This window comes from Notamacropus eugenii, chromosome 3, assembly GCF_028372415.1.
Source record: "Notamacropus eugenii isolate mMacEug1 chromosome 3, mMacEug1.pri_v2, whole genome shotgun sequence".
NCBI classification, from domain to species: domain Eukaryota; kingdom Metazoa; phylum Chordata; class Mammalia; order Diprotodontia; family Macropodidae; genus Notamacropus; species Notamacropus eugenii.
This window is the reverse complement of record NC_092874.1, coordinates 72,662,188-72,688,671: the sequence shown is the minus strand read 5'-3', so window position 1 is coordinate 72,688,671 and position 26,484 is coordinate 72,662,188. Positions and strand designations below refer to the sequence as shown.

Below are 26,484 nucleotides of genomic sequence, written 5' to 3'. Positions count from 1 at the left end.
CATCTATGTCTTCCATTTGTTGAGGGTGAGAGGAAGGTAGGATGTGTGTTGAGTCAGCAAAATCTCTGTATCAGGAATGAGAGGAGGAAGAGAAATGAGATCTCAATCTGAGTCCCAGGCACAAGGTAAAAAGTCCTTTTGTGCATTCCTGCTTGAAGCCTGGGGAGTTAGTGGAGGAAGAGTGTGGAGAAAGTGTTTTAAAGACTAGCTTGCCCTGGTGTTGATTCATAAGGATTTTACCTAGTTGGAGTTAATATTTTTTTTTTGCTGTAATTGCTTAATATCTGGCATATAACTTTTTTTTTGTTGCTGGGGGATTTCTGAGAGTTGATAGAATCTGAGCAAAGTATCTAATCTATCATCTTTTTGTCCCACCTGTAAGAAATATTTTAAAGGAAGATTTAATTATATTTAATGATATAGAGAACAAGGGAGAGGGAGAAGGTGAATATGTTTCTAGTCTGGGTTACTAGATAATGACATTTATAAAAATATGGAAATTAGGAGAAGGAAGTTTGAGAAGAAATTTCAAAAAAGTTGAATTTAAGGTGCCAGCTGGATATCTAGGTAGATATACCCAAAAGATATTTGAAAATGAAGGTCTGGAGCAAGGCAAGAGAGGGTCAGCAGAGATATAAACATTTAGGACCATCTTTGTATAAGTGATACTTGAATCTATGACAGCACATGAAGTAGGTAAGGCTAGAGACTAGAGAAAAGTAGAATAGGGCCAAGAGAAATATCTGCATTTAGAGAAGAACTAAGAAAGGAGATCAAATTCAGAGAACTGGGGAGAACATCAGGAGAATGTAATGCCATAGAAACTAAAGGAAGGGAAGCTTTTTTAAAAAAAAAAAAAAAGGAGTTGTTCAATAGCACTAAATGATGCAAAGAGATTAAAAAAAAAGGTGAGGATTTGGCCATTAGGTATTCTTTGGTGATCTTCTAGAAAACTGTTTAAATGGAGAGGGGGAATGGGAGAGATTCAAATTTTAGTAGGTTAAAGAACAAGTAAAAGCTGAAGAAATTAAGGCAGTAAGAACAGATTACTCTTTCATAAAATTTGGTGGTAAAAGCAAAGGGAGGGACAAAATGATACAATAGGATCAAGTAAAAGCTTATGTTAGACTAGCAGAGATTTGGCAATGTTTGTAAGCCAAAGGGTAGGGAGTCAGTGGAGAATAAGGGACTGAAATTACAAAAAAAATGAAGAAGGAGTTAATTGATGAAACGAGTTCTTGGAGGAGGCAAAAAGTAATAGAAACAAGGGTACAAACTGAGGTATTAGCCTTGATTAATAAGGATCCATCTTCCTTTGAAACCATCTTTTGGTTTCAAAAGGTTTCCATTTGGACGAATGGATAGATAAAAAGACAACCTGAACTCCAGTGAAGTAAGATGTGTGTCAGCAACATCCTGACAGGCTCATGCCTAGTCAGGAAGTAAATACTCAGTGGCACTCAATGAAAGTTGATTTTTCCACATATTCACAGTGAAGCGGATTGTCAGTGTAGATAGACTTAAAATATGAAGATTTGAGAACACATCAGAGAGTTACCATGCTAAATGCCACAGCTGAAGCACAGCCTCAGTGACAGTCATTCTACTTTGGAGATAGTTAGCCAGAGTCAATAAGAAACCTCATCATATGTGCTCCTAAAGTAATTGATATATTCTGGTCATCTCTCTCAATTTTGCTGAGAGGGGCTGCTATAGGGTGAAAAATTGAAATGTCATGGTAAACATACTCAGAGAACTGTGTGATCTAGGAAATACCCTCCTTTAATCTCTGGGATCCCTAATTCAGGTATGAGTCTGTACCTATCAGTGAATAGCTAGAAAGAGCTGAGTAACTTTTCTGAATAGTCTAATTGCTAGGACAGACCAGCCCCTGACTGTTAAACTTTTATCTAAGAGTATGGTTCTGAGGCTTTCTTGTCTCCTCTCTCAAGGAATGATGTTCAGGGGAAAACAGTGAGGTCACCTCCTTAAAGGAAGATAAAGGCGGGGGGGGGGGTGAAGATTGTAAGTACAGTTGAAACGATGTAGAAAACAATCATTGCAGGAAATTCAACAAGTACCTCCAGTTTCAAAGCCATCTCCTTCAAGGTGCCTTCTCTAAACAGAAACAGTCTCCACCTGCTCTGAACACCAGCTGGGTTTTCTACAGCTCTTTTGAGCCTGCATTGTCACATTCTACCTGATGTGGTTTATACTATAGTACAGAGTGATGGGAAGGACCTTGGAAACCATCTAACTGAATCCCTGCATGTTACAAATGAAGATACATGGTCAGTAGTGGCCCATGGTCACAAAGACAGGATTCAAATATGTGTATGTCTTACGTATACTACTAAAGTAGTGAGCTCTGTAAATGCTGCATCTGTGTCTTATTTCTATTTATGTCATCCAGAGTATCTTGTATATTGTAAGCACTCAATAAATGCTTGCTGAACAAATGAGATGAGTAAAAAATAAAAATAAAACAGTGGAAGCCCCCATGAGCTAAGATGGTATGAATTTGTGGTGGAACCCAGCAGTATAGTTACGTGACTACTTTCTATCAACTCTTACATCCCAGAAACAAGAATAGAAAAACTAGGCAGTGATAGTTAGGGGATAGACAGGAGATGATGGGGCAGGAGGCATAGTCAAGTACTTAAGGCTTCACATAGAAACAACTCTACATAGAGAAGATATGGCAAGTTGAAAATGTGTTCCAGTTAATCTAATTGACCTATATATTCACTGTCAAAAATGCCTACGACTCCTTCCCAACTTCAGCACTAATTGCATCTCTCCTCTTCATGGTCCTAATATAATGATAATAACAGTTCACTTACAGCTTCTGTTTTGCAGCTACAGCTCTTCGGGTGGCCTTTGGCACTGAAGTAAGTTGACTCATTAATCCTTCAAGTTTTTGCAAACGTTCTACCACTTGGGCAATACTTGAAGATACTGCTTTATCTGGCAAAGGAAGCTCCCAGTCTGAAACATTTTGTTCTTTTACTAACTAAAATAATAAAATTTCAATCAGATAATTTAAAGTTACTATACCTGGGGCTCTCCCCCAAATATTCTGTTAACCATAACAAAAGTATTCTTAGAATACTATTCTTACCTGTAGTGATGGCCAAACGTTAAAGTAATACTTTATAAACTTGTAAGCAAATGTGCAACAAGAGCTGCTACAAAGTTTAAAACTAAGGTTGCTATTAGACAATAAGATCAAGTGAGTGCTTCCCTGTGTATTTGTCTCTGTGGCAAAAACAGCATCAGAATCATTTACTACTTCTAATATGAGAAAATAAAAGATTATATATGAAGTTAAATCAATCTTTAGCTTCTATACTAGATATTTTCCTAACAAAAGCTCCATAACTATAACTGTAATAATGGGAGGCAAATTAAAGTATTGGTAATGGGTAATAAATTTGCTTATCCAAAATTCTTTTTGAGAATCTCTTCACTCTGGCAACCTCTAACTGGATAGCCTATATATAAGCCATTGGAAGTAATCAGATGCCTTGGGTCATGCCAAATCATCCCTCATCCATTTGACACTCATCATTCCAAAAAAGCTAACAGTAGATCCCAAGAGGGCAAACCCACAGAGGAGGGCTGTAGAATCCCAGCCCTGATTTGTTGACCAGCATTTGTGTGGCATCCTAAGAGATAAACAGTGCTTTGTAGTTTTTCAGGAAAAGCAGGAGGAAGCTACTAAACTTTTTTCATGAGTCTTGAGTTTTCTATTATATAGCTAGAAACAGAGGGAAAAGTGGATGAAATTAATTCAGTCATAGTTCTGTGCTGAATATTATGTACAGCAATGTGTTAGACATTGTATGGGACACAAAGATATACAGCAACAAGGTCTTCTGCCCTCAAGGATCAGTTAAGAATACATGAAAAACAAATGAAAAGCTAATCATGGAAGACATAAGTATTTCAAGATAAAAATTTCAAGTTTCAAATTATTTTTAACTTAGCATTTTTGCTACCAAAATTTCTGCTTACAATGACCATGTGAAAAGTTAAGAGGAACTCACTTCTCTAACATATACTTTAGCAAATATTTAAAAGCAATCAAAAGGATAAAAGAAATATAGCAACAGGGTCTTCCATCCAACCCAGGACTGCACATAAGGATGGCCAACAGCCTTCAAGAACTCCAAGAGAGGGTGCAACAAGACAGGCAAAAGCACCTGCAAGCTCAGATTAAATAGCCTACGGGGGGCTAGGAGCAGAGAGAACATGGAACAAGAGAGCTGGAACCTCACATGTTCTCACAGGGCCAGAAGCCTGGGGGCCTCTGAGAGAGTAAGATTTATGTGCAATTATCAGGACATGAGGCCCATGGAATCTCAGAGAAGCAGTGGGCAGGGAGATAGCATTCACAAGTCAAGGTGGTTGAAGATATGACCACAACTCCACAGCTTGTCATGTATGCTGGTCTGGGCCCAGAATGATCTACAAATGACCAGAGTCTTTCAGGATCATGGTAAGAAACAGTACTGATTCCCAGTCAGAGACTGGGCAAGAAAAAAGAAATGGAGAAGGGGGGAAGCCAACAACTATAATGGGCTACCAGAAGAAGAAGCAAAAACCAGGGATCAAGGCAAAAGGGTTGGTCTGATCTCCTTCATTCCATCCAGAATGTCTGCTAGAGGCATTCAGACTACAGCGAGGACAGAACCAAGCGCTACCTTCTTATCTCATCCAAGAATGGGTGGAAGGGGCAGGACAGGAGTAGAGCTGTGCCCTAGCACAAAGTCCCAACCCCCAAACTGAGGCTGGGAGCAAATACAAGACAATCTGAAACACAATGAGAAATACTGTCAGTTAGTAAACATCCAAGAGAGTCTAAGTAAGGACAAGAAGACTCTCAGAGAAGTGAATAAGGCTTGGCCATAAGGATGCCAAGAATAGATAAAATGAAGAGATTAAAAAATAAGATTAGAACTAAAAAAATGGAAGAATACATTAAAACAAAAAGTGGAAAACCTCACCCAAGTAGTGGACTTCACTAAAAACAGAGCAAAGTAAATAGAATTCAGTGATTCCACAAGACAAGAAATATTTGAATAAAGTTGAAAGACCAAAAAAAAAAATAGAAGACCACGCAAAATAGATATGAAATTATCAAAAACAACTGACCAAGAAAACAGGTAAAAGAAAAGCAGGATAGGCTTAAAATTTACATGCTGAATTTATTCTACCTTTAAAGGAAAAACAAGATGTTTAAAAAAGAGAATTTCAGATTCCTATACAAACCTCTTTTTCTATTTTGAACTATATGTGGAAACACTCATTTTATTTGAAGTTTGTTAAGTTCAGAATAAAAACAAATAATTTCTTTTAAAAAGAAAGAAAAAGTTATCTGAACTTGATTCTTCTAGACACTTTCCTTTCACTTTCTTCCAAATCCTCTGCCATTTGGCTTCTGATCTTGTCCTTTTAGGCGAAACTGCTCTTTCTAAAATTTTCAATAATTTCTTCATCTCTTGGCCTGACTTCTCTGGAGCACTGGATGCTATCGGCTGCCTCCGCCTCCTGGCCACCTCCTTCTCTTTTGTTTTTGCCATGATATTCCTTTCTCTCCATTCTCCTCATACTCATCTGGCATGGATGTGACTGTAATCAACAGATTATGAAGGACAAGCCAAGAAGCTGATAAAAAAGAAAGCATGAACTATGTGTGGCACAGCTGTTCCTTCTCAGGTTTCTTTTCTGGATCTTCACCCAAGTCATCCCCTCTAAGGGTGGATGTCACCCAAGGCTCTGTCCTTGGTCCTCTTCTTGTGCAGCCCTCTGCTCTCTCACTTGATGATGTCATGGACTCTCAGAGATTAACTGTCATCTCTAAATACATGATTCCCAGATCTATACATGCAGCCCCACTTTCTCTCCCCAACTTATTACTGGATATTTAAACTGGATGTCCCAAAGGCATCTCAAACTCAACGTGTCCTATAAAGGATTTTTTTCTCTTCCCCCAACTCCCAACCTCTCCTTTTCTGATCTTCCCTATGATGGTTGAGGGCAGCCTCCCAGTCACCAAGGCTTGTATCCTCATGACTGTCCTCAGCTCCTCACTGCCACTCACCTTATATATCCAATCAGTTGCCAAATCTTGTCATTTCTACCTTTACAGCATATCTCACATATATCCCTTTCTACCTTACAGAGCTGAATGCTCATTCTCAAAAAAAAAAAAATCAACAACCTACTAAGAACATTTAAATTATATATTTCAAGTATATTTACTTATTATTTCATCTTTAGATACATGACATACTTCAGTCTTGCCCCAACTGGACTGCAAGATCCTAGAGAAAATAAGTAAACAAGGTCCTACCTGTGTTTTACAATACTTTATTTTCTCTCTGATCCACAGGCGCCAGGGCCAAGGTAGAAGAACTTTTTTAAAAAATGTTTCCCAGTTTTTAAAATTATTTTCCCTACAATATTTAACTATTAAAAGCTTTTATTAATAAATAGGCTCTTCTATGGTACATATGTAATAATAAGTAAACATTAAATTCCTTTTCTACAAATATCTCAAAAATATTATGAAGGAAGGATGATAGGAAATATTGTTCACATGGCTAATTAATACACATACATGAAAAGAGGAATATGTCTTTTTAGTGAGTGCCTCAAGAGCAGAAAATCCACTCAAACTTTTTAAAAAATGTTACTCTGCAACAGTATTCAAGAAATGTTAACTGATCATAATAAATTTGGTTAAGGGCTCTCCAGACACCCAGGATTTTTAGTGTTCAAAAGTTAGACCAAATATCATCCTAATGATTTAAAGTTATTATATTTACCTCTTCTACATGATAGACCTCTTGTTGAAACCACTTTAAGGGAAAAAATAATATTAATTAGTAATAGGTTAAGATTTTGTCTTGAAACAAAATATTAAGATGAATAAAAATGAGCAAAATATCAAGATAAACACCTTAGTCTATGCATTGAAGTATGTACCCCAGAAAGATTATAACTTTTCTGATTCTAATTCAAATTTCAAGTCACCCCTTCAGTGAGCATGCATATAGGCAATAAACTTCAGAGGTAACAGACAGGGAAATATATATCTATATATATAGATATATGCTTGATAATCTTCTTTCATATACATATATACATAGGAAAGAGTCTTCTCAAAGATACTATGTGGAAATCCTTGCCCTTTTCTACCACCAAGAACAATAACTCTCCCTGTCCAGACCTCCAAAAATCAAGTTTCCCCCCACCTTGGGAGAATTATTCCATAGGTGAGTGACCTAAAACACACTATATCTAGCTGTCCTCAGTCAGTCTCACCCATCTAGCCATAAAACCAGGGTGTACTCAGCAGAGGCATCTTGTACTATTAGATCAACCTTCCACCCCCACACCCTCTGCACCTCTCCATTTAGTACTACACACAGCAATCAAATGGGTGTTATTACTGCAACTAGCAAGAGCATGAAAATTGACTCTCTCAAGGTTTCACTCACAATCTCTGTAACTCCTCAGGCCAAAACTTCTTCCCCTGGTTCCCAATTCCCTTGCATCTTGTACTGTATCCCTCTTATTAAAATATAATCTCTTTAAAGACAAGGGCAGTATCATGTTTTAATTTCTATCACCAGTGCCTACCTACCACCAGGTGGTATAGGTTAGGTACTAAATACTTGCTTAGTCATTCATTCATATGTAATCATATTTTATATCCTTAACTTTGTAGATTTTTTTTTTTACAAATATAGTTATATAAATGTTTTGTTCACATTTTGTAAATGCCAGCAACAATTCAGGTAATTACCTTAAAAAGAGAGTCCAATATCTGGAAAATAAAAGCATATGATCAATAAATATGATTACAACACCAACCTTCAAAATGCAAAATATATGATATATTTATTTCAAATCTATAGCAATTCTCTGTTAGGTGAAAAACTGCCTTGTCATGACAATGTGATTTTACATCTAGTTTTCAGAATGATAGCAATTGTTATAAAATATTTTAATATTTGCAAAATTATTTCTAACTATGATCTTGTTTGATTCTCACAAGCCTGGAAGGTAGATGCCATTATTATCACCATTTTACATATAAGAAAACTGAAGTAGTCAGGAGTTAAGTGACTTGTCCAGTATCACCAAGCCAATAAGAATCTGAGGTCAAATTTGAACTCCAGACTTCAGATTCTCTGTTCTAGCCAATGAAAAGCTAGATTTAGAACTGAAGTAGTCTGGAACAAAATCTAGAACGTTTTCTACAATGCTGTACTTTTCCTCTCTAATTCATTCTTCGTCTAACTGCCATATCACTTACCTGTTCAAAAACCTCCAACAACTCTCCACAATTGTATAGGACATTCTGGCATTTATGTTCCTGTGCCATCTTGCTTTAACCTGCATTTAATAGTCACTACTCCATGCAAATTAGACTACCAGCTTTCTGCCATCTCTCCCTACCCTATCCTGGATCATTGCGTCTCCAGTAGCTATCAATCATGCCCTAGAACACAACTAATCCCACAGCAACTGTTTCAGTCTGTTTCTTCCTTTTAGGGTCAGTTTGTGTATCACCTTATCCTAATTCCAAGGTGACCTCCCATTTGGACATAACACTTTCTCTTTTGTACCCTACTTATCCATAAGCATTTTTCTTCCCTTCCTCCTCCATTAGACTAGGAATCTCTTGGACTGGAGTTCCTGAATCAGTCAGTCAAAAATTATTTCTTAAGTGCTCGCTATGTGCCAGACACGATACTAAGCCCTGAGATACAAAGGAAGGTAAGGAAAAGTCCCTGCCTACATGCATTTTAATGGCAAAGACAACATGTTGGTAAAATGAGATAGAGAAAGTAGATGGAAAGTAATCTGGAAGAGGAAGACGTGAGCTTCTTGGGGAACTAGGAAAGGCCTCCTACAAAAGGCAGGACTTTAACTGAACCTTGAATGAAGTCAGGGAAACTAAGAGGCTGAGATGAAGGGGCTGTGCATTCCAGTCATGGAAATGCACAAAAACAGGGACTGGAGGGCCATACTTGAATAACTGCAAGTAGGCCAGTGAAGCTGGATAGGAGAGTTTAAGGAGGGGATTATGACAGGACACCACTAGACAAATGAAAAGGGACCATGTAAGGAAGATCGTTTAATGCCAAACAGAGGAGTTTAAATTAGAGCCTAGAGTAATAAGTCACTGGACTTCATCGAACAGGGTGGTAACAGTCAGAATGATGCCTTAGAAAAGTCACCTCAGCAGCTGAATGGAAAATGGCTCATCTTACTCTACATTTTTCTAAAGTAAATTTAAAATGTTTTCATTCTTTGCAGTTTACAGAGGATAAATACCTGTTGTTCTTCTTTAACTGCTATTTCAAGTTGTTTTGCAAGTGATGTGCATGTTAACAAAAATGAAGTCATCTCTTCCGCTTCTGTCTGAAAGAAAGTTAATGAAGAAGTGTGACTTTTATTTCAGTTTCTCTGTGTACAGACAGGGAGGTGGTGAGAGGCAGCTAGGTGGCACAATGGATGCAGTGCTAACTTACGTCAGCAAGACCTAGCTTCCAGTCTGGTCCCAGATACTTCCTACCTCTGCAACCCTGAACAAGTCACTGGACCCCTATGTGACTACTTCATCATCTGTAAAATGGGAATAATAACAGCACTTATCTCTCAGAGTTGTGAGGATGAAACGAAGTGATATTTGCAAAGCACTGAGTATTGTGTGTGGCACATAGTAGGCATTTATTGTTACTCCATTTGGTTACATTTAATTATATCATATTAAACTTTTAAAAATATAAACATAATGTCAAAGATCTACTACTCCCTGGGGTTTGGAAAGAAAACAGACTAATACTAACCTGTCACCACAAATACTTGGGTGAGGCTCCAGTCAACTGATACTTTCCAGGTCACACAGCTAACAAACTCCCAACTCCTTTTCCCCTCATAGTTGTGATTTAGTGCTGTGGAGCTGAAAACCCTAACCACTACTGCCACTTCCTACTCTTGCATCTCCATCTAGTTTAGACTTAGCTCTCCCCAGTTCCTCTCCTCCCTCAGAAGGTCTTAGAAGTGGTAAACAAACTCACATCATAACTTAAGAGTTCAGTGTTCCAAATGCAATGATGCACCATTACAATATATATGTGCATACAATGTACATGTATACATAAAATACACATGTGTCATACATATATGCATACATGTATATGTGTATAGAGACATATACACATAGATATCAACCGTGTACATGTATATTTCCTACCCACAGAATCAATCCTGATGTTTCAGGAACCCTCACCACAGAGAAATATCATGACATAGCCATCACTAGAATAGTTGCCAAACCAGTCCTCTTTAGGGCTAATGGTTCTGGTTGCAACAACCTAGAGAAAAATGGGACTTAGAGCCTTCTATGCATGAAGCATCAAAATTCAGCATGAATAGTACTGAGTGAATGGCCCAATTACAAGTGAGTTTTAAAAGATACTCAACACTAAACTTCAACAAATACATCAGCACTGTGTAAGTGGTTCTGGTACACAATAAGAGGGCACATAATGCACAGTAATAGGGCAAATGATGTGAAAGTCTGCCAGCTCTATCTCATAATTCATTAATCAATAAGCATTTATTAAACACTTACTTTGTGCCACTATGTTTTCCTGAAAATACAAAGACAAAAGCAAAACAGTCCAAGCCCTAAGAAGCTTCCATTCTAATAGGACAAACAGTACAGACAGACAGTTCTACACAAACAAGATACAACATAACCTTGGAGGATAAGGTACTCCCATGAGGGAAGGGAAGATAAGGACAGGACTCCTATAGATGATGATACTTAAGCAGAGTCTTGAAGGAAACCAGGGATATGAAGAGGTGAGGAGACAGCCTATTCCAGGGACAGGGGCAGGGGCTGCGTCAGACAGTGTAAAGGCATGGGCAGGAGATGGAAGATCGGCTATGAGAAACAGCAAGGTAAGGCTGAAACATAGAGTGTATGGATGGGAATAATGTTGAACACTAAAAATAAATAAATAAATTGGAAAAAAAAACCCAAGTGACCAGGAGTTGTCACACAAGTTAATCTCATAGTGGTAGAGGTTTCTAATGGTGCTTAAGAAAAATTATACATGATACAAAGGCAAAGAAAAATAGAGCAGAAAGAATGACTCCTTTCCCAGAGGGAAGACCCCCACTCTAGTTGCTATATGTCAATGGGATTGGCAATAGTGGAGCAATAACCAGGCCAGGAGATGTCCTGGACCCCAGCTAAAGGTCTGATGGCCACCATATGGTCACACTCCATCACTAGTGAGGCTCAGCGTTACTTAATGTGTGCCTCCTGCTAACTCTGAAGAATTCAGTTACTCCCAATGCCCTGGCAGCAAGTTCATCTTTCAGTTAAGAGTGCTGCCCCTTCAGTGGAGGCGAGTACATTCAAGACCCTATTGTCATGGGAGTGGGCATAATAAAATTGTAGTTACCATCTCACTAACAGGACGAGTCTCCCATGTTGATACTTTTATTCCCAAACCCCAATTCTAGGTGTAAAGGAGGTGGGGGAGTTGCTAGTAGAACTAGCAGACTACCTACTCAAACATTCAACACCTACCTCCACCTCTCATTCTCTCAATGTCAGAGGTGCTGTGCAGAACTTTTCATTGTTTGTAGAAAATTCACTTTCCTGTATACTGTGCAGATCACCAAGAATGGCAACTAATAACCATAGTTCAATAGTGTTGGTGCCAGTAACTTCCTCTAAATACTACTTTACTCCATTTTTGCATTTCTAATATTCCCAGTTCTTGAGATCTGTATTGTTTCCCAAGGGTCTTCTATGTTCTATATTCTTATTATGATGTGTTTAAAGGTAGTGCTGCATGGTTAGTACTCCAAACAAATTGTTAGAAAACTAGGTAGTATTTTAAGACATGCCATGCAACTGGATGATGTGGGCAGAGACTTCTTTCAGAGTGGTAGTAGTATTATATTGTGATTCTCTCTAGCTCAATAGTTTCTCCCATTGATGATGTCTCCAATTTAAAAATCCAGTGCCTTCCTTCTTTAAAAGACTGATCACCCAGAGGTTGACAACTATACATTTTCTTTCTACTCACATACAAACTCTGAATATGTTTTCACTAGAACATAAGAAATTCCTTCAATAAAGTGCTGTGAGTTTCCATTGAAAATATCTGACTGCCTTACAATTCACTTCAAGCTGATTCTGTGCCCCAGTGAACATTTCCTGGCTGTGGGTAAGTCCTCTTAATCCTAAGGCAGACATCTCCTCTACTATCCTCCTCATATTACAAGGAATAACATTAGAAGAGTAGTCTTAATGGTTTTCATTTTCGAAGTGGGATGAGCTCCATGCAGAAGTCAAGGGTGGCAGGTTTGACAAACTCTCTCCTCCAGGGTTTTTCAGAACAACTGCTCCCATTTAGGCTTGCCATCTATGTCTGCCTAACTTTAAATGTCAACTAGAGAGACAGTGACCATATGTCTCTCATTGACTGACAAATAAGAAGTACTCAATAAATGTTTATTGACTGATGATTGATGGGAATTCTGCTAAAGAATTTTGGTATGTATGGAACAAAAAAGGCAGTATGGAATAGTGGCCAGAGAGCCAGCTTTAGTCAAGTCCTTCCCATAAAACTTCTGATTATATGGACTTAACTTCCCTGAACCTAAGATTCCTTATTCCTTATCTGTAAAATAGGGGAGTTAGACTAGATGGTCCCTTCCAGCTGTAGATCTGTGACCCTATCATTCCCACAGAAGCAATTCCAAACTTTCTCTTCCCTACTCAAGGCTTTCACACCATCCCCTCCCCAGTATCTCTCAGCAATGGACTTTGCCTTATGGTTTACTGAGAAAATAAGAGACTATTTGCCACAAGCTCCCTCTTCTTTCTCTATATCTCAGATCCCCTAGACATAATCCCTCATTATCTCCTACTTTACTCCAGTCTCTGATGAAGCTGTGACATTCTTGCCAAAGCTAATTCCTCAACATGATCCCTTGATCCTATCCCATCTTATACACCAGATTGCCCCAACAATTATCCCCTTCCTATTTAACCTTAATTTTTTTCCTTGGTCTATGAACATGACCAAATCTCTGTCTTGGGGTAGAGGGGGAGATATATATATATATATATATAAAACTTAAGAGAAAAATACATCTATGCTCAGTGTCTAAACTTACCCTTCTTTCACTCACTTCTCCATCCTTTCCAATCTGACTTCCAACTAAATCCCTGAACAGAAACTGCTCTCAATTTACCAATGATCTGTTAATTGTCAAATGTGAACTTTTTCTCAGTTCTCATCCTTCTTAACTCCCACTATGCATTTGGCAACTCTTCCTGGATACTCTCCTGGTAATAAGGCACAATCAAGCTGTGTCTGTGTGCTAAACTCTATTATGCTACAGTTACATGATTGGGGTTAACTGAAATGCATTAAGGAAAGGAAGAAGATAAAGAGGTTTTTTGACTGAAAGCATCTTTTATTTTGTCAATCTGTTAAAGTACATTCCCAGAATACCCAGGGACAAGTCTTGCTTGGAAACCTTCATACCTGCATTGGTAACAATATTTTGGGAATATGTACATCTCAGTACTGAGTGCTGGCACAGAACACTATGGACCTAACGATATCCACACTTAATGCCTCTTAAATATAAATAATCCCAGTCACTATAAGCTGGTAGTGGGAGGAGAGCCAAAAGGCTGAGTAGAGCCTCCTAACTGTATCTAATACTTCTTTTCTGTATAGTGCATAAAGGTTCAGCACAAGAACCATGAATGATTTTTGTGGCACCTAAAATGTTGTAGCAACTGAATAGCATGCTCTTCTAATTATCTCTGCTTAAGGAAGGTGAGTACTTTCTATGCTGCAGTGGGCTAGAGGACATAGGACTAACCTGGGAAGGACTCTGGCACAGGGTAACCCTTGTACCCGGGGAGTGTTTAGTGTTTCCCCAGAACAACTTCTGGTGGCAGAGGGAGAAAAGGGGAAAGAGAAAAGTGATAAGAAAGAGAGAGATCAATAAAGTATTGTTTACTATATTCCAGACACAAGATACAAATGCAAGATAATTTCTAGAGGGAACTCATTCCTGGGCCACAGTAGGGTCAGGTGCTTGTCCAGAAGTGTCCCTTGTTCACTAAAGCTACATAGCACTTTAGATTTACAAAGCACCTTATATATATCCCCTCACTTCTAAGTGTACTTCAACAGTGCTTTACAATTTTGTTGCAAATAGGCAGTATCTTCTCAGCTGTTTCCCCAGTACTAGTGAGCTGCTCCCCATGGGCATGAGAGTTCATTATGTATTTAGAAATCCTTACAAATGCACAGCTCTTAGAATTTGGATCATCTATTTTCTTTTAGTTGGTCATGAATAATACTGTCAGGCTAAAACATAAAATTTTGTAAGTAGATAGTAATTACTAATATGTGATAATAGCTTGTTTTATACAGTGCTGAAAAGTTTCTGAGGCACTTTTTTCATTAACAAATCTATGAAGTAGGCAATATAATTATGATTGTCTCCATTAGACAGACAGGAAACAGGTATAAAGAGGAGAAAGTGACTTGCTCAAGATTACACAGATAGCAAGTGGCACAGCCAAGACTCAAATTCAAATCTCTTTTACTCCTAGTAGAGTGTACTTTTCACAATCCTATGTTGCACACCATATGAGAGCCTTAAATTATTTAATTTTAAGGCTTTGAGTCTACAAAATTAATGTCCTACTTAAACAATTTTGTTCATTTGAAGTTTTATTAAAATTATTTAGCAAAAATGAGTGATATTTGTAACTCAGAAAAGCTTTGTAAAAGTAACACTTCAAGACTTCCATACAGAGCATAACTGAGGAAATTTTCCACATGAGGAGAGGCATGGAGGGCATAGGACATAATGAGAAAGAAATGAAAATGAAAGTGGAATAATTAGAAAAAGGAAACAGTTGATTGATCTCAGTAGACCAGAGGTAGGCAAATGAATGAGAGTTGTATATATCTGCAGAAGTGATATGCCCACTTTGAAACAAAAATTTCAAAGACAGTGGTCCTCATAGTTTTACATTTGAGAGGACAAACCACTGCCTAGGTCACCCTTTAACTCAAAAAACTTGGCAAGTAATTTTAACTCCCCTTGTTCACTTTTTCACACACCTGTACCTTTGGTAAAAGCAACCGCCTACATGAGACCCACACAAGCTAATGGTCCAATTCCCTGAGAGGGTTCTAACTCCAATATAGACCACAGGATCCTGAAGGGACTCCAAAAGTCATCTGGTCCAACCCATAACTGAGCAATCCCTGAAAAGTAGTCATCTGGCATTTGTGTAAAGACTCCTAGTGAAACTCACTACATGCAGGGCAGTCCCCTCCTCTTTGGGACAGCCCTAATTGTTAGAAGTTTCTTTTTACATTGCTCTGTGCAGTGTTAACTCCTAGGTATACCCTCTGAGGTAAAACAGAAAGCTTAATTCCTCTTCTATATGAGGGACCTTCACCTATCCAAAGACATCTATGTCCAAAGACTGATTTTCAATAGCAAATTTATGAAATTCTATTTCACCTTCTTTGACATTCAAAAATCATTCACACATTTAATAAAAGCAAAAAAAGACAATAAAATTAAAAATCATAGAATAGAGTCTTGAAAAAGATCTTAGAAGTCATTTGGTTCAACATACACCAAAACACAAATCCTAAGAACCAGGCAACGTACCACAATGGAGTGAGTAGTGGACTCAAAGTCATGTGAACTCACTCAAGAGAGAGGTAACTAAGACCCTAGAAGCTCTTTTTTTCTTAACAGTATTTTTTTAGTTTTTTAGTTTTTATGTAACATGTGTGTATGTATATTCCTTTGACATCCTTCCTTTCTCTCTTCTCAGACAGCCAACAACCATATATTTTTAATAAATAAATTTATTTATCTTTCAGTTCTTAACATTCACTTCCACAAGAATTTAAATTGAAAATTTTCTCTTCATCTCTCCCCACCCCCCACCTCAGGACAGCATGCACCCCCATCCACCCCTTCCTCCAGTCTGTCCTCCCTTCTATTACCCACCCTTCTTCCATTCCCCCTTCCCCTCTATTTTCCTATAGGGCAAAATAGATTTCTATACTCCATTGCCTGTATAGATTAATTTCCAGTTGCATGCTAAAACAATTTTTAACATTCACTATTAAAGCTTTGAGTTCCATACTCTCTCCCTCCTTCCCCACCCACCCTCATTGAGAAAACAAGCAATTCAATATAGGTCATACATGTGTAACAATGCTAGGTACTTCCATAATAGTTATGTTGTAAAAGACTAACTACATTTCCCTCTATCCTATCCTGCCCTCAGTTTATTCCATTCTCTCCCTTGATCTGTCCTCCCACAATAGTGTTTGCTTCTGTTATCCCTTTCCCCAATTTGCTATCCCTTCTATTATCTTCCCTCTCTTATCTCCTTCCCCTGGCCTTCCTGCAGGGTAAAATAGATTTCCATATTCAATTGAGTGTGTATTATTCCCTCCTTAAGCCAAATCCCATAAGAGTTAGGCTCAATTATTTCCTTTCATCTCCCCTCTCTGTCCCTCCATTGTAGAAGTTCATTCTTCCCTCTTATATGTGAGATGATTTGCTACATTCTACCTCTCCCTTTCTCTTACTCCTAGTACATTCCATTAGACAGTAAGTTTTATTTTATTTTATTTTTAGGTATTCTCCATATTCAGCTCACCCTGTGCCCTCTGTATATATAGACAGATAGATATAGATATATGTGTATACATACATATATACACACATACACACATGTACATATACATACCTATACATATATAATATACACATACATGCATATCCATATACACCTACATATATATACATATATACACATATATATACACATATATCCGTGTGTGTGTGTGTGTGTGTGTGTGTGTGTGTGTATACTCCCTCTAACTACCCTAATACTGAAAAAGGTCTCATGAATTACAAATAACATCTTTCCATGTAGGAATGTAAACAGTTCAACTTTAATGAGTTCCTTAAGGCTTCTCTTTCCTGTTTACCATTTCATGTTTCTATATTTGGAAGTCAAATTTTCTATTCACCTCTGGTCTTTTCAATAAGAATGCTTGAAAGTCCTCTACTTCATTGAGATCCCATTTTTTCCCCTGAAGTATTATACTCAGTTTTTCTGGGTAGGTGATTCTTGCTTTTAATCTTATGTCCTTTGACCTCTGGAATATCATATCCCAAACCTTTTGATCCATTAGTGTAGAAGCTGCTAAATCCTGTGTTATCCTGATTCTATTTCCACAATACTTGAATTGTTTCTTTCTGACTGCTTGTAATATTTCCTCCTTGACCTGAGAACTCTGAAATTTGGCTACAATACTCCTAGGAGTTTTCTTTCAGGAGGTGATCAGTGAATTCTTTCTTTTTCTATTTTACCCTCTGGTTCTAGAATATCAGGGCAGTTTTCATTGATAAGTTCTTGGAAGATGATGTCTACGCTTTTTTTGATCATGGTTTTCAGGTAGAACAATAATTTTTAAAATATCTCTCCGGGATCTATTTTCCAGGTCAGTTGTCTTTTCAATGAGATATTTCACATTGTCTTCTATTTTTTCAATCTTTTGGTTTTGTTTTATAATTTCTTGGTTTCTCATAAAGTCATTAGCTTCCATCTGCTCCATTCTAATTTTTAAAGAACTATTTTCTTCAGTGAACTTTTTAATCTCCTTTTCCATTTGACTAATTCTGCTTTTTAAAGCATTTTTCTCCTTATTGGCTTTTTGAACCTCTTTTGCCTTTTGGGTTAGTTTATTTTTAAAGGTGTTATTTTCTTCAGCATTTTTTGGGTCTCCTTTAGCAAACTGTTGACTCGCTTTTCATGATTTTCTTGCATTGTTCTCATTTCTCTTCCCAATTTTTTCCCCACCTCTCTTACTTGATTTTCAAAATCCTTTGTGGGCTCTTCCATGGCCTTGAGACCATTGCATATTTTTTTAGAGGTTTTGGATGTAGAAGTCTCAACTTTGATGTCTTCCTCTAATGGTATGTGTTGTTCTTCCACATCCAAAAAGATGGAAGAAAATACCTTTTCACCAAAAAAATAACCTTCTATAGTCTTGGTTTTTTTTTCCTTTTTGGGGCCCTTTTCCCAGCCTGTTCTTTGACTTTTGACTCCTTTGTCAAGTGGAGGGCATACTCTAGGGACCTGTAAGTTCTCAGTTCCTCTAAGATGGCACAATCAAGGGAGAGGAGTTTAGTCCTCTCTTGGCCTGCACACTACTCTGTGAGCAACCACAAGCACTGTTTTCTGCCCTGGAACTGCAAGTAGAATTCCCTTTCCATAGCCTCCACCAGTTCAACCAGGCCAGTGCTCCTCCTCACCCCACAACCACCACTCAGGGCTGAGATTCATATCAACCACTTGATTCTCCCAGGGTCTTTAGGCCAGGGCTCCAAAAATGGTTGCTGCTGCTGCCACCTGGGGTCAGGGCTGGGGGAGGACTCTGATCCCTTCTCACCCAGGTGAAAGAGCTTTTTCACTGACCTTTGAAACTGTCTTTGGCGTTTGTGGGTTCAGAAATCTGAGAACTACAGTTGCTTCCTGTGATTCCACATCCCGAAGCTTGCTCTGGTCCTGTCCTTGCCACGTGGTCCAGGTTGGGTTGCACTTGACTCCTAGCCTAGTGCAATAGATCTTTCCTGTCAGCCTTCCAGGTTGTCTTGGGCTGGAAATCTCTTTCACTCTGTCGTTTTGCAGCTTCTGCTGCTCTAGAATTTGTTCAGAGTCATTTTTTACAGGTATTTTATGGACTATGTGGGGAGAGCTAGAGCAGGTCCGTCCTTCTACTCCACCATCTTGGCTCCACCAACCATATTTTTTAAAAGGAGAGAAAAATTTCAGCAAAATTAATACATCTAAAAATGCTGATTTTATATACAATGTTCCACATCCATGGATCTCCACTTCTGCAAAAGGAGTTGAAAGTGGTATCATCTTATATCTCTTCTTTGGGGCTAAGCTTAGTCATTATATATTTTTGCAACATTTAGATTAGGTTATTTTGTCATTTTTTCCCTTTTTACATTGTTGAAATTACTGTGTTTCCTGGCTGTGTTTACTTCTTTTTGTATCAATTCATTTAAGTTCATGCTTCATGTTCATTAAGTTTTGTCATTTTTACAGCACAGTAATATTCCATTATGTTCATGTACTACAGTTTGTTTAGCCATTTCTCAACTGATGGTCACCTACTTCATTTCCAATTCTTTGCTACAACAAATATGTGTAAACAGAGGCTTTCTGTCAATGACCTCCTTAGGAAATATGCCTAGCCTAGATGAGCATTTTATCCATTATTTGCATAATTCCAAAATGATTTTCAAAATGGTACTATGAATTCACAGCTCCGTCAACAATGCATCATTGTTTCTGTCTTATTACAACCCTTCCAACAATGACTCTTGTCTTTTGTCATCTTTGCCAATTTGGTGGGTGTATTTTAATGTGTATTTCTCTTATTTGTGATTTGAAACATTCCTTCCTATAGCTAACAGTTTGCAATTCTTTTGAAAATTGTTTGTTCCTATCCTTTGATCACTTATCTATTGGGGAATGACTTTTGGTCTTTTTTTAATATTTCTGTCAGCTGTCTATATATTCTGGATATTGAACTCTTATCATAGATATTGGATGTGAAGATTTTTTTCAATTTAATTACATCCCTTCTTTTCCCAGTAACATGTTTATGCAAAAGCTTTCTAATATCATGCAATCAAAATTATATATTTTATTTTTTAATTGCATCTCTGTCCTTTTACCCTCTGTCTCTAAGCAGTTCTCCATAACTTTGCACCTCCAATAAAACCAAGCTTATCACAGTGTTGCCTGGACAGCCTCCACTCCTGTACTGCACAGCCCAGTAATTTGGCTCATACTGTTTCAAGGATAGGGGATAGGGAACCACTTCAGTTGACCTCTACAAAGCAGGTCACAGATTCTCAGAACTGGAAGGAGACTCAAGAGGTTTTTCTCTACCTGGCTGGGCATCAGAGTCATATTTACCTCAAAGAATTTCTTGTGGTGCTTCCCTTCTTCATTTCTGAAAAAAGTTTATTTGATGTAATGACTGGTTTTAAATGTTTGATAAAATTCACTTGTAAATCTTTCTGCCCCTGGCTTTTTTCTCTAGGAACTCATTTATGGCTTGATAGATTTCTATGAGTTTGGGTTGGTGTTTCAATTTTTTCTTTAAAATATCAACATTCTTATGATGCTGGGCCATAGAACACTAATCTCTGAAGAACTGAAACTTCAAAAAGGGCAATAAAGGAAGACTTCTTTCTCTCCCTCCCACCTACCCCCTGAAGCACAATGAAGCACAACTGGACCTGTGATCTGATCACTGTGGGTATTCTTTCCAATAATGCAGGTTATAACACATTCATGCCTGTGAAAAATTTGTCCATGTCCTCCCATTAGTCCTCCCATTCCAGAGGGGACCCACCTAGAGGAGAACTTTCTCTGAAAATTCCAGTATACCAATGAAGCACATGGACTTTCCATTTATTATCGCTTATTTTTATACCACGTAACCAGCCTATCGCCTTTTTACATAATTTTGTATGTATGAACATTCTTTACTATGCTTCTCCTCCATGCTTTCTCATTTATTCTGTTACTGTCTATTAATGCCCTTTGCCATTATCTTGCTTTTTGAATGATACTCGTATTTCAATCCTTTAGGAATTGAGTCTTTATTTCAGAAAGAAATTTTAGGTCATTAAAATAATTTGCAATTTCCCAAAGGCAATGCTCCTTTCTATTCAATTCTGGACTCATTTTCCTTTTACTATAGTGTACTGATGCATGAGCTCTGTATGTTGTCAGTTCAATAGTATGTCATATTCTGGACAACAGCCATTCTTCATCTGTTTGGCCTTTCCTACACAGGTAGTTAAACTCTTTTGAATGATTGTGCATCTCAGTTAGGAAGCTCTGCAACTTCCTGAGGCTTGATGCAATCAGTACAATATCATCTTCAAACAGGAGCATGTGAAGAACCTTACCATAATTGAGAGAATTCCTCCTATTTAACATGGACTCTGCACTGGATCACTGGTGCTAAAAAAAGGGCAAATTTCTTTGACCACAGGATAACAAACAAATGAAAGATATAAAAGATCTTCAAGTATTTTTAAAGCAAATTTCTTACCATCAGGGAGAGTGAATAAACTACATTTGAGTTCTAACATCACAGTGACATATGCTTACAGAGGATGTGGAAATGGAACTGAAAGAAATGAAGATGGAAAAGCAGATGACTAAACCAAGCAAACACAGAGGTCCATACTTCAATTAAAACAATTTTTAAAACATTAAAGAACTGACTCTCAAGATACCTGAAGAAAGGGAAAATATCAAAGGGATGAAAAAAAATTAGACATTATTACCAAAAAGAAACAACCAGGAGAACATCACTCCAACCTACATGTCTACTTTCACATCTATGTACCATTCACACTCCTACTTTGCATGGTGTTGAAGGAAGCTAGAGAAAATCATGAAACCACACCAACTGGGTCCACCACAAACATATGTTACTTCATCTCAACTGGGCCATCAATGCAGTGAGGCAACCCTTTCATTCCTACATAATTAACCCACTATTCCTCTCACCACAAAATGTTTTCATTCCTCCTCAAATTTCCTATGGTCCCCAGCTCCATACCCTCTCATCTGAAAACCTTGTCTCCAATTAGGCATATTACAGATTTCATATTGCTCATGTTTAAAAACTTGAGGCCATTCATCCACAGCTCCATCTTCTCCCATCCTCTTTATTTCACTTCACCCAGATGCCTTCTGCTACTATATCATCCTTCACCCCTTTCAGAAAAAAGGTTGCCCTTCTTGCCATGTCAAACCCCTAAATAAGTGATCCAATTCCATCCCATCTCCTCTAGCAGATTGCTCCTCCATCAACTCCACTCTCTCATTTCATCTTCAATCTCTGTCAAATAGTCTCTTCCAAACTGACTACAAACATGTCTATGTCTTCCCTAGCCTCATAAGAATCCTCATTTGATTTGATAGTCTCCAATGGCTATCATCCCATATTCATTCTACCTTTTGTGGCTAAACTCCTTGAGAAATCTGCAGTTGATGCATCTACTTCCTTTCCTCTCCCTCTTAACCCTCTAAAATCTGGTCTTGTTGGCCTCAGTTTTCTCTATGTAAAATGGGGCTAACAGCACCTACCTCAGAGGGCTGTTGTGATGATCAAATGAGATACTATTTGTAAAGTGTTTAACACAGTGTCTTGACACATAAGCACCACATAAATGCTTCCCACACACACATATCAGTATTTGAATAAACTCCTGTGGCATCCAATTTATCAGAAATAGTAAGTTCCTATGCATAAAATATTGGGGAGCACATTTTTCTAATTTTTGAAGTCCTTAGTTCTATTTTTTATTCCCCTATTGACCCTAAGAGATGATGAGATTCCAAAGGTATGGTAAGGTACATCTCAGGATGTAAACACTTGATAATAATTTAGCCTTGTATGACTGAATTCTTGTCTTCCACTTCCTCCAATAATTTTTTTTTTAGGATGTCCTTTACTTCAAAAAAGTTTTCTAGATTCTTTCTGTTTTTCTTTTGCATTTTTTATCAATAGATCAAATTGTACTTCTTATAAGATCTTCTTTCAATCCTTTCATCAGGTCAACCACTCTTAGGATTGCCTGTTCTAGTATTCCATTTGTTTTTTGCCAATTACTATTCTATTAAATTTTGTCCTGGGATTCTCTCAGCCTGTAGCATTCCTTCAATGTATTAGGTGTTCCTTTGGTTGTTCTTTCCCTGTCTTTCCTTACTGGTTTTCTCCCATATATAATCTTACGAATCTTAGTAAGGACTAGAAGATTGCAGTGGGTGATTCCCCCAATGGAGCTAGCTGGTAAAGGTTGGCCCCTATCCTGTTACTTCCATATTATCTCTTGACTCTTCAATAACTGGGACTATTGAAACAGCTCAGAGACATGAAATGAGGAAGGATAACTGGGAGACAATATGAAGTCTTCAACCTTCCCTTAGTGTCCAAGTTGGGTGAAGTCAGCAGTAACCATGCAGAGCCCCTAGTCTTTATCATAAAATGCTTGCCCTTAAGATTAGAGCCCTCAATACAGAGACCTAGGGTTGGGGCAAGAGGAAATCATATAGTCTTCAACCCACAGCCCAGACCTTTCACTCTTTATGATGCAAAGGAGGGGAAAGTAATGGAATGGAATTAGGACTGGTGAACAGGGAGTCAATAGCAGCTATGCAGAGCCTTCAGCCTTGGAGAAAAGAGGGGGCTGTATTAAGGAAGGCAGCCAGGCAGGATGTAGAGCTAATAGTGCTACCTTTGGCTGATACTTAGTTTTATCTGGTATCTACCTTGGGAAGATTGCATTAAATTCTCCTTTCAGTTGTTGATCTTTTTCTTTTTGGGGCACATTTCTTAATGCTTTTTGAAAAAAATGTAGATTTGTCTAGAACCTTTAATTATACCATTTTAATAGAAACACTACCTTTCACTCCCTCAAATAATTTTCAAAAAAACTTTTCCATCAATGTGCAGTTTGCAAGAGGAAGAGGAAAAGGGGCAGAGCATTATAGCCATGTGGGACAATCTATGAAAAGGCATCAAGAGAGATGGAGTGTCATGTCTGATAACACAGGCAGTCCAGTGAAGCTGGACCAATAAATTATATACATGCTAAGACATAAAGAATAAAAACATAGGTCAAGTTTGAGTTTTAAATGCCAAAAAAACCTTATATTCAATCCTTGAGTTAACATGGAGTCACTGGAGTTCAACAGGCAGGGAGTCACCACAGTCAGACCTGCACCTTAGAAAAATCACCTTTACAACTGAGCAAAAGATAGATGGGAGTAGGCAAAGAATTGAGGCAGGGAAGTCATTCAAGCAGCTATTGCCATAGTCTAGTTGAGAGGCGACGATGGCCTAAACTAGAGCTGTGCCTGTCTGACTAGAAAGAAAGAATGTGAGAAATGTTCTGAGGATAGACACATCAAAATTTGGCAACAGATTGAATATATGAGGTGAGAGTGAGGAGTTGAGATATCACTAAAGTCACAAGCTTGGGTGATAGGAGGGCAGTGGTGCTCTTGATAATAATAGGGAGGTTTAGAAGGGAAGAGCGTTGGAAATAAATGGTAATGAATTCTGTTTTGTACATGCTGTTTGAAATGCCCATGTCAGTCTGGGCAGATAGGGAGATGCAGAATTTTTTTTAAAAAGCAATTGGTGATGCTAGACTGCATCTCAGGAGAAAGACTTAAGAATAGATATACAGATCTAGGAATCATCTATGTAGAGATGAAATGGAAACTGATAAGATCACCAAGTAAATTTCAAATCTAGTATTGACAGTTTTTAAATTTTTATTTTTATTTACAAGAAGTTCAGAAGCATTCATCTTATAGTAAACATGCATGAAAACACACATTAGCAATATTTAATAAAAATATATTTTCAAAAAGATATACCACATACATCTATTAATTATATATGCATTAACAAATATTTTTTAAGCTTTGTACTTAGTTTGTATATAATCATACTTTTCATAATACTTCCACAAACATTTACAATATTATCAACACATTATAACAAAGACCAACCTTAATGTATATAAAACTGTTTTGTAATGTCAATCCAGATAATAGCTGTCTCTGCTGCCTGCACCCTGGAGAATCATGCTATCCTCTAACTAACAGTATAAAATTGGGATAAATCCAGAATTATTTCTGAGCATTTTGGGGTAGCATGAACAAATTTCAAGAAAGGAATTATTTCCTTCCCTTGCTATTTCTGTGTAGCCACACCTTTTTCCTTATAACTTTCTGGCTTAGTAAACTTTCCTTGCTATAGTATCCTTGACTGCCAGGGCTGACATGCCAGCAATTGGGCAACAGTCACCTGGAGCTGAAGCCTGGAAGAGGGGTGAGCACAAACTGACAAAGTCTGTATGGGCTGGTAATGAGATTTCTCTGCAGCATGGAGACAGACAACTAGATCTGAGACAAACAGGAAGGCTAGTTATTGAGCAGAGGCTCAAGAGTGGGAGAGTCCTCTTGAGTATAAAAGCAAAAAATGCAGAATACCAAGGGAATTATTTTTCTATCTAACTCTCAAAAGCTTCAGTCCTTTTATTAAAACCGCCAGCATCCCCATTCTCTGACTGGCTCAAGTCGCCACACCTGCTTTTGACTCAACTTTTATTGTTGAGCAATAGACATATCCAATATCCCTTCAATCAGAACACTTTCTTGGACTTCAAGACTGTGATTTACGAGGGAGGGGAAAGGGAGAAAGGGTGCAAGGCCTAGAGTAATTCCAGGGAATGCATAACATATACTCCTAAGTCTTTACTACGGATCTTTGATGTAATTCAGAATCCAAAAAAGCACTGTAGCAGACTAGTATGAGTTAAGTTAGCCCCAGGTGGCAGGTCATCAGAATGACCATCTAAATGAGAGGAAACTGAACTACCACCCTATCTGTCAGCTTCTGGGAAGTCTGCTTGTACAGAGGCTGCAGAAGTACAACTGGATCTGGTTTCCTGATTAAGAGCTTCCAAGGATGGAATGATGATTAGCTGACTAGTTGAATGGGAATCTGGCTACTCTTAAAGAAGAAGACAAGTTAAACTGGTCAGCCTCAAGTCTCTTAGTCACTGACTATGGAAATGAGACAAGTAAAGGTAAAAAGTGAGTATAAATATATGTTCTGGACAGATGAGTAGACAATATTAGAACACAATTCCTGAATAGGTCACAGGAAAGCCCAATTGTTCTGATGGTAGGTTTAACAACAGATACATTCTGAAATATGCCCTTACAAAACTGAAAATGATTTGTCATAAAATGGTAAACCTTCACCTGAGAGACTGAATGAAACAATGACACAAACTAGAAACCCCACAGTAATTTGAGAAGACCAAGAGTGAGAAAATTTTCTTTAAGAATTGGTAACCATAGTGTGAAGTCTAGTAAAGAGGAAGAAGAAAGCCAACTTAGTTAAGGATTCAATTACCTCAAACATAGCACTGTGCCCAAAGAATGAGGGAAGGGGTACCCCTTGATATTAAAGCAGAGTTGGCCAGAATTGCATTAATCCTGCTGACTAGCTGCTGGATTCCCAACCCACACATATACTGAATTGCAATCATCAGATAACAAGGGCAACCAGGCATCAATTCTTAAGCAAGCTTCCATGAACCTCCACTGAAGAAACATGAGAAAGTTAAGAGCATTATCCACTGAGCTTCATCAGAAGAGAGGCCCAGTCCTATTCAAGATGAATCTTCCATCTCTGAAACGCAGACATCATGTCTACTTAAGAAAGCAGA

General features: G+C 38.0%; 1 protein-coding gene across 21 annotated transcripts in view; it reads right to left on the bottom strand.

Annotated features, from left to right (window-relative positions):
* The window catches only part of CCDC7 (coiled-coil domain containing 7), a 122,458-nt gene that overhangs the window by 78,795 nt on the left and 17,179 nt on the right, over nucleotides 1-26,484 (bottom strand). For 19 of the 21 annotated variants that reach the window (XR_011976717.1, XR_011976713.1, XR_011976714.1 and 16 more), the window contains 4 exons: nucleotides 9,355-9,441; nucleotides 7,817-7,837; nucleotides 6,834-6,866; nucleotides 2,844-3,013 (listed from right to left, as the gene is read on the bottom strand). Coding sequence is in view for 16 of the 21 variants with exons in the window: in XM_072651944.1 (XP_072508045.1) it covers nucleotides 2,844-3,013; nucleotides 6,834-6,866; nucleotides 7,817-7,837; nucleotides 9,355-9,441 (311 nt within the window). In the remaining 5 variants the exon portion in view is untranslated. Of the gene's footprint in view, nucleotides 1-2,843; nucleotides 3,014-6,833; nucleotides 6,867-7,816; nucleotides 7,838-9,354; nucleotides 9,442-11,626; nucleotides 13,121-26,484 lie in introns of those variants that run through there. The other 2 variants (XM_072651955.1, XM_072651947.1) reach the window with 2 other exon arrangements.